Source organism: Melanostigma gelatinosum, assembly GCF_949748355.1.
Source record: "Melanostigma gelatinosum genome assembly, chromosome: 4".
Classification (NCBI taxonomy): Eukaryota; Metazoa; Chordata; class Actinopteri; order Perciformes; family Zoarcidae; genus Melanostigma; species Melanostigma gelatinosum.
Genome location: NC_136637.1, coordinates 15,357,056 through 15,371,204, shown reverse-complemented (window position 1 = coordinate 15,371,204; position 14,149 = coordinate 15,357,056). Strand labels below are relative to the sequence as shown.

The window sequence follows — 14,149 nt, the reverse complement described above, 5'->3', positions numbered from 1 at the left end:
GCCACCGTGTGATAAAGAATTGAAAAATGTCTTGTGATGGACTTGACTGCAGGGTCTGAGGCCACATTTACTCAGTCTGTGTCCTGACATCGATCAATAACGGGCAACTCTGGAAACTCCAGGACACTTTAAACACACACACACACACACACACACACACACTGTTAAATGTAAGCTAATATTGCATTTGTGCAAGGCCCCTTCTCCAGATAAGTTAATGGAAACATTTTGTTTCCAGTAACAGTTTGGAGGAGGTGCAGCAGGGGAGTCAAGCATGCATACACATATACACACACAGGATATATATATATATATATGCCAATTATGAAAAGAGAACCTGTTTTTGTGGACAAAGATCAGCCTCAACTTAATGACTCACTGGATACTTAAAATGGAAATAGACATTTTTTTATTAAAGGCGGCACAAACAAACAAACATTATAAAAAATATGTCACTAAAACATATATAAAATGTCTGTTTACACTGATCTAGCTTCTGAAAGACGTAAAGAAAACAATTTACAACAAAATGCTCTGAAAATTAAAACAAATGTACAAACATAAAAATCTGCTCGTAATCCTTAAGTGATCCAACAGTGTATAAATGTTGGAACAACAACAACCACTTCCTGGTGCATCCAGATAATCATGTCAGCCAAGATGCGGATAAACAACCAAATAATGGAAATGTGCTTCTCTCCTTGCAACACCAATGACACAAGAGCTTATCTCATATGTGGCTGCCATCTTAAGTACACTAGTTTAATATCATTGGTTTGAAGTGTAATATCATCTGTTTAAGCAATAAAAACGTTAATGTAGTTATTGGGTTTCTGAAGGTACAGAAAGTATACCGCCAATAATGATAACAAAGAAAGTGAGCAACCTTGAAATTAAGAATGTAAATTTCATGAAGTGAACAGTTGTCACTCAAGTTTGAGAACAGTTGTTTTTGTATCTTCTTCTTTAAAAAAGCAAATGAAAGTTTCACACACTGCTACTTACTTCAGTGAAACCTATCCCATGTAGGATAGGACAACATACTAAATAATATTATTGATATTATTGTCGTTATCATTGTCTACTTTGTCTTTATTATTTAAGTTTACTGTATTTTCTATGGAGTATTCAGGACACACGCTCACACACATATCTACATTATTATGTACTAATAACCTGTTGCCTTTGAAATGTTGAGACTTCTGCACCAGAAAAGCTCATCATCATAATCATAATCAATGACTGCCTCGTGATTTTTGCCACTCTAAAAGGGCAAATCAAAAGCTTGAAAATATAGTGATTACACTGACGTGGCCGTCAGAAGTCCATGATACTGTAGGTGTGTCTAAGTAAGGTTGAATTGTACTCGCACACATGGTGCAGTGTGTGCAGACTTCCGCTTCCATGTGTGTCCATTAACGTCCTGTATCTGTGCATACATATTGCGTGTGTGATTTGTTTATGGGTGCACAGGCACTTGTGTCTCAGCAGGTGAGTCTACATACACGTGTGTGTTGATCTACGCGTTCAGACTATACTCCTGCTTGTAGCAACAGGGCCGGCAGATGGCGTTGACTAAACCATTTCCCAGCTGTAACAGACAGATGATGAACTCAAGCACAGCCAGGCCCAGCAACACACACAGCAGAGTCACGTTCCACTCCACGATGTGAACCGGCTGAAGACACCGTGACCACGTCTCTGGTTGTAAGAGATACCTGGGACACAGAGAGAGAAAGATCAATCACGGACAGCATTTACTACATTTATATTTTATATATTTTTTGCATTGGTTACAACTCATTGTGAGTGCTGCACCACATTCTTAAAATACTGAAATACTAAGGGGGAGAGTTGTCTCTAAGTATACATTGATGACATAAGTCGACACATGACAAGGTGTCCTCATTTACGAAATTAACAAAAAAAGTGGAGGCAAAGTCCATTGTTTTCCAGATTAGGGCACCTAGTCACATTTACCACAAAAGGCAACGGGTAAAACTGTACATTTTTACAGTTGTTTGTAGTCAGTTCATTCTGTTTACCAGTGAAATATAAAGTTAAGGACATGTATACACACATTCTTCTCTGTTTATAAACCCCCCATGCCCCAACACCCACGCACACACACAGCATCTCTCTACCTGCCCCCCTGGTCTGCAAATGGGTACGTCCATCCATAAGGAGTGAAGCACTGGGGACCCTGCACCAAGGCAAGTCCTGATATGACGAAACAGTAACCAGACCCCACCAGGCCGACCACAGCTGCCAACACTGACCCGCACTTCTGGAGAGCAACACAGACACACAAAGTGATTATATAGAAGAACATGAACGTGTTGGCATGCCTTTGTGACTGTATGTGTGAATGCCTGTCTGTATAAATGTTAACGGTTTCATTTATGTGTTTAATAGATCAGATACAGAGACTGCTATAGACACACACACACACATAACAGCAGCTGTGCATGTGGCTTGAATGGTGTGAGCCAAGCTTACTTTGTTGAGATTTGAGTAACAATGGGACCCTTGTAGAATTATTATAGTTGATTAGCATTAACATTCCACCTCATAAGGACACAGTGTTGTCTGGCTTAATGACAACTGTTCAGTATTATTCTCCAAGTGGTGAGAAAGAAACAACAAAATGGCAGTAAAATGGGGACACTAAGAGTTACAATTCGTGAAAGATGTGATTTTGATCTGTGTGCAGCAAACAGAAATGTATAAGTATTTTTATATGTTTAGAGAGCAGCATGGGAAATGAGGATGCTGCTAAGCATCAGCTGAGCATCAGTGTCATTACTCCTGGAGTGTTTGATGCAGACTTAGCTTAGCATATACCTCCTGTGGATTTTGAGTGTGATGGTTTAATAAGTCCCTTACCATTAAGCTCTCATTCCAACAACAGTTACATTTCCCCAGAGTGATGAAGACCACAGCTGGAACCAGCATCTGGAAACACAGAGTTACATTTCTGAACAGCAGCATTTTTTTTTCATCATTTGAAATGGCAGGAAGTGATACACATTAAATCGTTATAGTAGTAGGCCTATATATACAGTATATATAGATGCTAAAGCTACGTAAGCTAGGCTAATAATCATATTCTACTACAAGAAAAGATTATTGATCCTGCTTCTCTTTGCTAGCAGCTAGCATATCATTATCACCACCCATACTGTATTATTGTTTTATACAGCACATACATACAGTAAACATACAGCACCTTGGCCTCGACACATGTTTTGTCCCACCTGTCAATCACCATCCTTGTTGAAAGCAGTATTGTACATATGGACGTCACCTAAAAGACAAATCGCCTGGGACGTAAACAAATGTGCAACATGAGGCTGTGTTGCTTATTTCACACTAATCGAATGTTTGCAGGCCATTTAAGACTCAGTCGGGTTCAACTTGTCAGAATTTGGCTCAACTCTCAACGGTCTTAAGACAGGGGTCTCAAACTCCCGGCCCTAATCATTTTATGTGGCCCGCGAATCCGCCAGCAAAAAAAAAGTTTAAAAAAAAAATCATTTTTTATTTCTTTTAATTTTTTAATTTTTAAGTTAGACTAATAATAATAAAAATATCCCCATAGTCGAAATTATGAGATATAAAGTCGAAGTTATTAGATAGAAAGTCATAACTATGATAGAAAGTCATAATTCTGAGATAGAAAGTCAAAATTATGAGATTGACAGTCAAAATGATGAAATAGAAAGTCAAAATTATGAGACACTTAAACAGTTAGAATCAGCTCTTTGACTGGTTACTGTACATTTGACATGGATATGTATTGTGAGCACATTGAAGACTACTTTAAACTGTGAATGCAGACAGTTATTTAACAATATGTTACGAGTAGTTACATTTACAACCGGCCCTTTGCGGGCGAGTTTGAGAATCCTGCTTTAGACACTGACCGCTCCACTTTCTGTCCGTTATTTGGTGCCGAGCAGGCAGCGCTCAGTGGATTTGTATTGGTGTGTCAGCTCAAAACAGCTGCTTGTTGACGAGAGTGGGGACACCGAACCAAACCGTGAATGTGTCCTAAACCAAAACAATGAGCTTAAAGAGGCTTAAACGTTCTGCAGAGCTGCAAAGTAAAGTGATGAATCTTTGTATCTGCCTCTCTGGAGGCTTAATTCTCACTATGAGGAACAAACATCTGTAGTCCTCTCATTCAATATAAATATAAAAGAAACATTCCTACACTACAATTTCTCTGTTAAATAACAGTAAAGTGCTGCCAGCAATGTCCTGTAATTCTACAGTATTCATACCGTGAAATGACTTAACAGCATATTACTGTAAAGTTATAATGCAGTGTATTTCTGTATTTTTTTAAATTTCTGTATTTTCATCTGTATTTTTTACGTCATTTTGAGACATAAATAACCTTATTATGAAATGACCACATGGTCAAGTATATTTTTGTATACTCCTGTGACTTCAATAAATGAAAAGTACTGAGTGTTTTCTCTTTTTTTGTTCAGAACTTAAAAGCAAAATGAATACAACAGTCTCAAGTGAACTTATAGAAAGGAAAAAGTATATGGTTCTGGCCAATGGGACAGCAGAACGTAATAAAAATCAAAAACAGCTGATAGATGCATTTTACAGGACAGGTGGCAACATTAAGGCCCATCATGATGATTTAGTCTGAATCTACTGCATGTTAATCATATGGCCGACATAACCTCACTGATAATTGAATCATTGTTTATAGTAACTGAGGTTAGCTTTAGTTTAGAGCAGTGGTCCCCAACCACCGGTACCGGCCGCACAGGAAGAATAAATATTATATTATTTCCGTTTTATTGATTATCAGAGTCTGAAGGAAGTTTTATTTTGAAAGATGACCGAATTCTCTCGCAATTTCATCCACCTGTGCCTCTTGACATGTCAAGACGCTTTGTCTCGGTCACAACTCTGCTGGTGTTTTGGATTAAACTCGAGGCTGAATATCCTGAGATCGCCACTAGAGCACTGAAAACCCTGCTTTCATTTCCAACCTCCTCTTTGTGAAGCGGGATGTTCTGCAGTGACAGCAATCAAAACAAAATGGCGGAGTCGAGTGGACATCAGGAACAGACTTCGGGTGTCATTGTCAGAACACAGGATGCAACATATTAGCGTTTGAATATGAATTTGCAAACAGAGACAGCTTAACAATGTTAAAAGGATCATTTGTGGAGTTACTTGCAACAGCTTAAACTTTTGTTGTGACTTGTTGCATGCAGTGGTGTATAAAGTACCCAAAAGCCATACTTGAGTAAAAGTAAAGATACCTTACTGGAAAACGACTCCAGTAAAAGTAAAAAGTCACCTATTAGAATACTACTTGAGTAAAAGTCTTAAAGTATCTGATATTTATTGTACTTAAGTACAAAAGTACTTAAGTACAAAAGTAATTTTCTGATATTAAATGTACATCATAACCTGAACATTAAATGAACATCATAACCTGTTCATTGAAAGTAAAAGTACAAGTAAATGCTGTTAATAAAAAAGCAAAGGGTCAGAATTTTGAGAATTATCAAGTTTATTCTTTTAAGCGCTGTGGCACCATGACCAAGGACATGGAGCTGTGTTGAACATAATTGGGTTGGCTGTGATCCATTCAGGAGCAACAATGTTCAACATAATATATTGTACATAAGTATACTTTTGCATCTACTATGAACTTATCATCATAATTCTCTGAAAAGCAATATGACACTATGAAGGAGTTGTAACAGTGCGTTTATAAGTCTGCTCATTAGACTAGAGGATGTAGAGGACAAATGCATAATATTATGTTCAGCAAAACATATCCACTTGATGCATCAGGTCAGTGTTTAGAGAAAGGACACCTGCCTTGTAAACTCCTATGGGTCTGATTTGAATACAAAGGTTTTGCTCAAGCTGAATCTGCAATTGGGCGACTGCTACCATCATAACTCCATCTGATCATCCACAACATGACTCAAATATCAAAACATGATCAATACTAAAGCAGCAACACAGTCATTACTTGAAACTGAAAAATGTCCTGTTCATCTTCAAAAGAAGTTGGTTTTTAAAATTGCGAGAATTCAGTCTCGCTCTTCTTGGGCTGAAGACTAGTCCTGCTATGCTAAATAGTCTTTCACAGGCCGCTGAGGCAGGTAGAGGTGTGTTCAGCGTCACAGACAGCTTGCGCACAGCTGCGAAGGATTTCCCTAATGCTAACGCTAATGCTAATGCTAACGCTAATGCTAACGCTGCGCTCTCTCGGCTCCCGTCACAACTGTCAACACTTCCTCAGCTCACTAACTCGCTAGCGATCCACTGATGTTGGTCTTCGTCACCACCGTAGTTTGTTGCGGGAGTAGCAGGTGCTTCCATTTCTGCTTCCATCATGAAATCAGTCATCGTAGAGTGGAATTATACTCATGTAGTCGCCCGCTAGCTTATAGCATGTAGCATCCTGGCATCACTGGGAATCAAAACGCCGCAGCTTTGAGAGCACTTGTTTGCAATTGTGCATTAACGTGATTAACCAATGATTTAACTTGCTGCTAGGACCACTGATTCACCAAACCTGCTTGCTTGCAGTCTGTGTTCCACCACAGTCCCCGACGCTGCTCTCATCATTCATTTTGTTTCTAAAGATAGATTTGATTTTGTAGCGAGTAACGAAGGTTTCAGGGGAAATGTATCGGAGTAAAAGTATCAGTTTTCTTTGCAAAATGTAGTGAAGTAAAAGTAAAAGTCAACATAAATATAAGTAGTAAAGTAAAGTACAGATACCCAAAAAAACTACTTAAGTACAGTAACTAAGTATTTCTACTTCGTTACTATACACCACTGGTTGCATGTATGATTTAAAATATCTGCAAAGCAATAGACTAAATTATTTTTTTTAATATACAGTGTTGTATCATTACTGCTAATGGGTCATAATGTGTGGAGTTTTGTGAAAACATGCTGAACACTGGACCAGCAAATAGTGAATTCATAGAATAGAACAGAATGGAGTGGTCTCGTGTGACGTCACAGTTTAGCTGTCGGCCATGTTGGAGTACACACAAAGCCACTGGCATGCACGGCTGAGTCGCATAACCTATCGATCATGGTGAACTTTTGTGCTGTCTTTGGTTGTGGCAGCAGAGCTGATAGACAAGAAATCATTCTTTCGTTTGCCAGCGGTCATTACACATCAAGGAAATGACACGAAGGAGCTATCCAAGCGACGTCGCGAGAAATGGCTGTCACGCATCTCTCGAGATATAAAGGAATGGAATTTGGCGTACACTAGAGTATGTGCGGATCACTTTATAAGTGGTCAGTGATTTTATTTACAAATTCGTTTGTGAACAGTATTTAATAAAGGAAATATAAATTAAACTTGGACATGAGAAGGTTACCGAAGCTTCATCGGCCCGTGACAGCAGTCGGTGCCAGAGACGTGTCGAGCGTGTACAACAGGCGAAACACAGAGATGCAGCCTCAGCATTGCTTGATATGAGTTTAACGTCAGATCATATATATATATATATATATGTGTGGGGGGGGGGGGATGAAGTTAGGAGTTAGTTGAAAGTGAATTCCTACACACACGCACACAATGACATGCACGTACAATGTAAACAAACACACGTGTCTGTTTGCGCTGAGTAAACATTGAATATTGCTAAATATCTGACCAGATCTGTATATATTTATTCTTCCAATGACGAGATGAGAATTGTCGATGACCGTTGCTTTGACGTCTCGGACCCGTCCACTGACAAACTGATTATAAGCGTCGAGCCCTTTGTAGCACTCCAGCTCATCTTTTGTGTAAGGACTGGGGGTGTTCACGAGATATGCGTAGATGTTGGCGTAGTTTACCGATGGAGATAAGTAGGATCGGCACTGAAATGATCTGCACTCATCGTATAGGGATCCAAGTTACCAATAACCTTCAATTTGGCCAGGTAGCGAACCTTTGATGCACTATCCAGTGATTCAAAGTATGGTATTTTCGCCGCACTTCCTTGTTTACGCGCCGCCATGTAGGATCTGTATGTACTCCAACATGGCCGACCGACCTCGTAACCAGGGGCGGACTGGGGGAAAAAAGTGGCCCGGGAGTTTACTGTCAGACCGGCCCACTCAATGCATCGCACGTATCGATGTCAGTGGCCTACTTGGAAAAATACCCATACACTTAACATTATTTTCGATGATTACAAAGAAATTACATCATATATGTTTTTTTTATAATAATACTCCAAGGTAGTAGTTTGCTCGATGAATATGCTGAACTTTGGGCTAGTATCAGATGGTTATACGTATAACTACAGAGCCTTAAGGAATGAATGTCAGCAGAGAAAGACCACACAATAAAGAAACTGGAATCAGAGGGTAGAATTAGTTTGAACTATATTGAAATGAACAGAACATACGATGGGGTGTGAACATCAGTGGTATCAGTAGTGTTGCATGCTGGGTGTGTGATTGTGTGTGTGTGTGTGTGTGTAGGGGTGTTGAAGGTGCATAACAAAACAATAAGTCAAGTAACAGAACCTAAACTAACTCTGCCAGCCCAGGTGCATTATAGTCACATAGTAATAAAAAACAATATCAGTATACTCATGTGTTATTATTACCTCACTACACGAGTAGCAGCTCACTCTTTTCTGCAACACCGTCTATGATTTTCTCACTGTCCAGCATCTGCAAAACATCTGTCTGAGTAGCCATCAACATAAAAGCCTCCAGGTGCTGTTGAGAGCTGGTTAACTTAAACATTATTTGACATAAATTATTAGAAATGATAAGATTGCCCTCTTTACAACTACCACCATGGATAGCTTGCTCATCGATTGTAAGCAAGTAACTACGGCTAACATGTTAAATTAAATAATCTCGATGATGCGAACAGCGCCAGCTTGCTTATTTGACCAGATCATAACGGTCTCAATTTTGGACATTTATCATTTATCTAGCTAACGTTAGCTAGGCTAGCTTGTAGCCGAACACCTCATCTGTGAAAAGCAAGCTAACATTGGCCAAGTCAATGCCACAACTTACCATCATAACACTGTCACCAGTCGGTGGTTTCCCAAATAAGTCAGAGATTTTTAAATATTTTGATGCACCTTCCTCCAGATATCTCTTCTTTTTCTCCCTGAGCTTTTCAGCTCCACCTTTAAAGGATTTACGTTTTGGTACCGGTGCCATGCTGCTAGCTCGCACTCAAAACGGCTTGTCTCTGAGCGAGTGACGCAAGCTGCAGATACATGAATCCGTGACGGGACGCTACGTCAATAACTGACAACGCATGGTCAAATCAACGTAATTAACACAATGACAGCCACAAAGTCATAAGAACCAGTCACATATATTCATATGACAACAAAGCACATCAATCCAGCAGACCTGCAGCGGATCCACGCATTCCACCACACACAAGAGCACGAGCCATCAAATATTATTCATAAAAACGTTACTGCAGATGTAAAAAAACAAACGCAGTTTGTCACTTACCAAATTCTTTGTTGACAAAGAATTTAATCCCAGTACATCGTTTCAGTTCCAGTAAGAAGTCCTTCTCGATTCATGGACGCCGTGACAGTCGAGCCGCCCCTGTATTTCGCCGGTCTACAGCGGCCATTCGCACCTCCGCGGCCCCGCCCCGACCGTCGCCCGGCACGAGCGCACGGCGCAGACCGCGGTTATGGAGAAAAGTTTTTAAAAGCACCGTAGTGTCCAGCCGTGCTATGGCGTCTCAGATCGCGAGGAGTAGTATAATGTCAGTCTATACTGTTGATACAGTTTTCACTGATTATTGACTTTCGGTATTAGAGTCAATTGAACGTGTTCTGTGAAGCATATAATATAGTCGGGGCCGGCGATGTCAGAGACCGGCCCAAACCCCGTCGGCCTACCGGGGATTCCCCCGGTATCCCCGATGGCCAGTCCGCCCCTGCCCCGCCCCTTAGTTACGAGTCGTAACTAAGGGGCGGGGCAGGGGCGGACTGGCGGGAGTCGTAACTAAGGAGATCGTGACGTCGGTGAGAGAATGCTGGATGAAACTGGAACACAGCAGAGAATGTTGAGGTGTCATCTTGTGAAGGTCTGTCATCTGACAAATTGGCAGTTGAACTTGCAAGCTTTTCAACCTCACTTCAGGCTTCCGGTGTCCGATGTCGGCTGCTGTGGTAATATACTCTCACCAAACTCCTGTTGTGTGAACCAGCAGCATATCTGACCTGTAACTTTGGATTCAGAATAGACTTTGACTGCTACCACTTTTCAAAATTTGGCTCACGATGTTTGGTGCCACTAGGAGGGATATATTGAAATATAGTATTTACAATCATACAGTTGTAAAATAATGAACTAACTGTGTAAAATGTTGGGATTTCCTCTAACCTCCTACATTAGGACAGAGTCTTTATGCTATCATTCACGCGCAGGTTTGTTTGGATCATATCTATTATCTGGCACCGGATTGCTGGACCTGCCGCTGTTGTGGCACATGTGCTAGTCAGCGTGAGTGTTCTCCCCGTGTCCGATGTAGTGTGATGGGGTAATATACCCTCACCAAACTCCTGTCGTGTGAACCAGTAGCATGTCTGACCTGTCACTTTGGATTCAGAATAGATTTTGTCCGTTTGCACTTTTCGTAATTTAGCTTGGTATGTTTGGTGCCACCATAATAATTTAAGGATTACCAAATCCCTCCTTGAATATCAAATTGTTAGCATTGATTCTTCACTGAGAGTTAAGTACAGTACAACGTAGAGAGCTTTGCTTATAGGAGGGATATATTGAAATATAGTATTTACAATCATACAGTTGTAAAATAATGAACTAACTGTGTAAAATGTTGGGATTTCCTCTAACCTCCTACATTAGGACAGAGTCTTTATGCTATCATTCACGCGCAGGTTTGTTTGGATCATATCTATTATCTGGCACCGGATTGCTGGACCTGCCGCTGTTGTGGCACATGTGCTAGTCAGCGTGAGTGTTCTCCCCGTGTCCGATGTAGTGTGATGGGGTAATATACCCTCACCAAACTCCTGTCGTGTGAACCAGTAGCATGTCTGACCTGTCACTTTGGATTCAGAATAGATTTTGTCCGTTTGCACTTTTCGTAATTTAGCTTGGTATGTTTGGTGCCACCATAATAATTTATGGATTACCAAATCCCTCCTTGAATATCAAATTGTTAGCATTGATTCTTCACTGAGAGTTAAGTACAGTACAACGTAGAGAGCTTTGCTTATAGGAGGGATATATTGAAATATAGTATTTACAATCATACAGTTGTAAAATAATGAACTAACTGTGTAAAATGTTGGGATTTCCTCTCACCTCCTACATTAGGACAGAGTCTTTATGCTATCATTCACGCGCAGGTTTGTTTGGATCATATCTATTATCTGGCACCGGATTGCTGGACCTGCCGCTGTTGTGGCACATGTGCTAGTCAGCGTGAGTGTTCTCCCCGTGTCCGATGTAGTGTGATGGGGTAATATACCCTCACCAAACTCCTGTCGTGTGAACCAGTAGCATGTCTGACCTGTCACTTTGGATTCAGAATAGATTTTGTCCGTTTGCACTTTTCGTAATTTAGCTTGGTATGTTTGGTGCCACCATAATAATTTATGGATTACCAAATCCCTCCTTGAATATCAAATTGTTAGCATTGATTCTTCACTGAGAGTTAAGTACAGTACAACGTAGAGAGCTTTGCTTATAGGAGGGATATATTGAAATATAGTATTTACAATCATACAGTTGTAAAATAATGAACTAACTGTGTAAAATGTTGGGATTTCCTCTCACCTCCTACATTAGGACAGAGTCTTTATGCTATCATTCACGCGCAGGTTTGTTTGGATCATATCTATTATCTGGCACCGGATTGCTGGACCTGCCGCTGTTGTGGCACATGTGCTAGTCAGCGTGAGTGTTCTCCCCGTGTCCGATGTAGTGTGATGGGGTAATATACCCTCACCAAACTCCTGTCGTGTGAACCAGTAGCATGTCTGACCTGTCACTTTGGATTCAGAATAGATTTTGTCCGTTTGCACTTTTCGTAATTTAGCTTGGTATGTTTGGTGCCACCATAATAATTTAAGGATTACCAAATCCCTCCTTGAATATCAAATTGTTAGCATTGATTCTTCACTGAGAGTTAAGTACAGTACAACGTAGAGAGCTTTGCTTATAATTGAAGGATTACAAAATCCCTCCTTGAATATCAAATTGATAGCATTGATTATTTACTGAGCGTAAAGTACAGTAAAACTTAGAGAGCTTTGCTTAGAGGAGTGATATTTTGAAATATAGTATTTATAATCATACAGTTGTAAAATAATGAACTAACTGTGTAAAATGTTGGGATTTACTCTAACCTCCTACATTAGGACAGTGTTTTCATGCTGTCATTCACTCACTCTCTGTGCTTTCTCTCCTCACACGTTTCTATGGATCATTGTTATATCTGGACACTGGTCTTGCCTCTAACGTAGTTGTGACACATGCAAGAGTAACTTCCCTGGTTGCCCTGATCGTGACAGTGAGCGTGTACTGTCGGGGAGAGGCAGTCACGTATCTCCTGAGTGAGAGTCCTGAACGGTGACATGTCACTGTGTTGGGCTGCTGTTTCAGTAGTATCAAACAAGGGGATGGCCAGTCTTCAAATCATGTGCCAACATGCGTTTGGGTACTTCCGGTGTCCGATGTACGATGATGGGGTAATATACTCTCACCAAACTCCTGTCGTGTGAACCAGCAGCATATCTGACCTGTAACTTTGGATTCAGAATAGATTTTGTCCATTCGCACTTTTCTTAATTTGGCTTAGTATGTTTGGTGCCACTATAATAATTTAAGGATTACCAAATCCCTCCTTGAATATCAAATTGTTAGCATTGATTATTTACTGAGGGTCAAGTACAGTAAAACTTAGAGCTTTGCTCAGAGGAGTGATATTTTGAAAGAATTAATTTACAACTGTATGATTATAAATACTATCACTACCGGTATGTAAAGTTTGAGGATTTACTCTAACTTCCTACATTAGGACAGTCTTGTTATGCTCTCATTCACTCACTCATCTCTCTGGCTCTCGCTCTCTGGCTCCTACTCTATCAGCTGACAGTGGGCGATTTCGCCACGGCCTCCCTCAGCCAATCATATATTTCCTGTCAAACTTTAAAGACCTGTTCTCTTCTGTGCAGTCAGCTGTCATTTCAGTAGAAACCGATGTGACCCTCCTCCCCATTCATCATCACATCGGTGCTCAAGGTTTCTTCCACTGAGGGCAGTCCCACTCCACATGCCATCATCTCGATCTTCAGCCTGCCCCTACTGTCTTCAACAACTCCACAGAAGACACCTGGAAAGCTCTGAGGCAGGCCGCGGAAAAACCACTGGTCATAGCATCTGCACAGTCAGCATGCTGCGTCCGACGACAAAGCATGGCGCTGATGATAAGACAGGGGTACTCGAGGCCCGCGGGCTCCGGCCCGTGGGCTTTGAGTTTGACACCCCTGTCTTAAGAACTGCATTCTGGGAAGACTACGGAGTTACCCAGGTAGTAGCCCTGGCTTCTCGGAGCCAATGCTGACGGTGGGCGTTTGGACTATGGGGAAGACTCAGTCGTGCTCTTAAGCCCTGCATGGTGATAGGTGTCTCTTTGTGGGGCAAGCCAGCGCGGCCCGGAGGACTTGTTCCTCTGGAGCTTGAGTGGCTGCCGTCAGCAGAGTGTAAAGATGGTCGGCCAGTCTTCAATGCTACCAGGGGGCAGGAAGCCTGTGTGCCAGTCTGCCTCAGAGCTCACTTCAGGCTTCCGGTGTGTCCGATGTCGGCTGCTGTGGTAATATACTCTCACCAAACTCCTGTTGTGTGAACCAGCAGCATATCTGACCTGTAACTTTGGATTCAGAATAGATTTTGTCCGTTAGCACTTTTCGGAATTTGGCTTAGTATGTTTGATGCCACTATAATAATTTAAGGATTACCAAATCCCTCCTTGAATATCAAATTGTTAGCATTGATTATTTACTGAGGGTCAAGTACAGTAAAACTTAGAGAGCTTTGCATAGAGGAGGGATATTTTGAAATATAGTATTTATAATCATACAGTTGTAAAATAATTCACAAACTGTGTAAAATG

The 14,149-nt window shown here is 40.9% G+C and overlaps 1 protein-coding gene across 1 annotated transcript; it reads right to left on the bottom strand.

The window, feature by feature from the left end:
* Positions 1-392: 392 nt before the first annotated feature.
* Positions 393-3,271, bottom strand: LOC306776066 (transmembrane 4 L6 family member 1-like; the record flags this gene model as incomplete). Its single annotated transcript, XM_079266651.1, has 3 exons — positions 393-1,718; positions 2,145-2,287; positions 3,230-3,271. The coding sequence occupies 3 exons, from the start codon at positions 3,269-3,271 to the stop codon at positions 1,520-1,522; spliced, it is 384 nt and encodes a 127-aa protein (XP_079122777.1). The 3' UTR covers positions 393-1,519.
* Between the last annotated feature and the right edge of the window lie 10,878 nt (positions 3,272-14,149).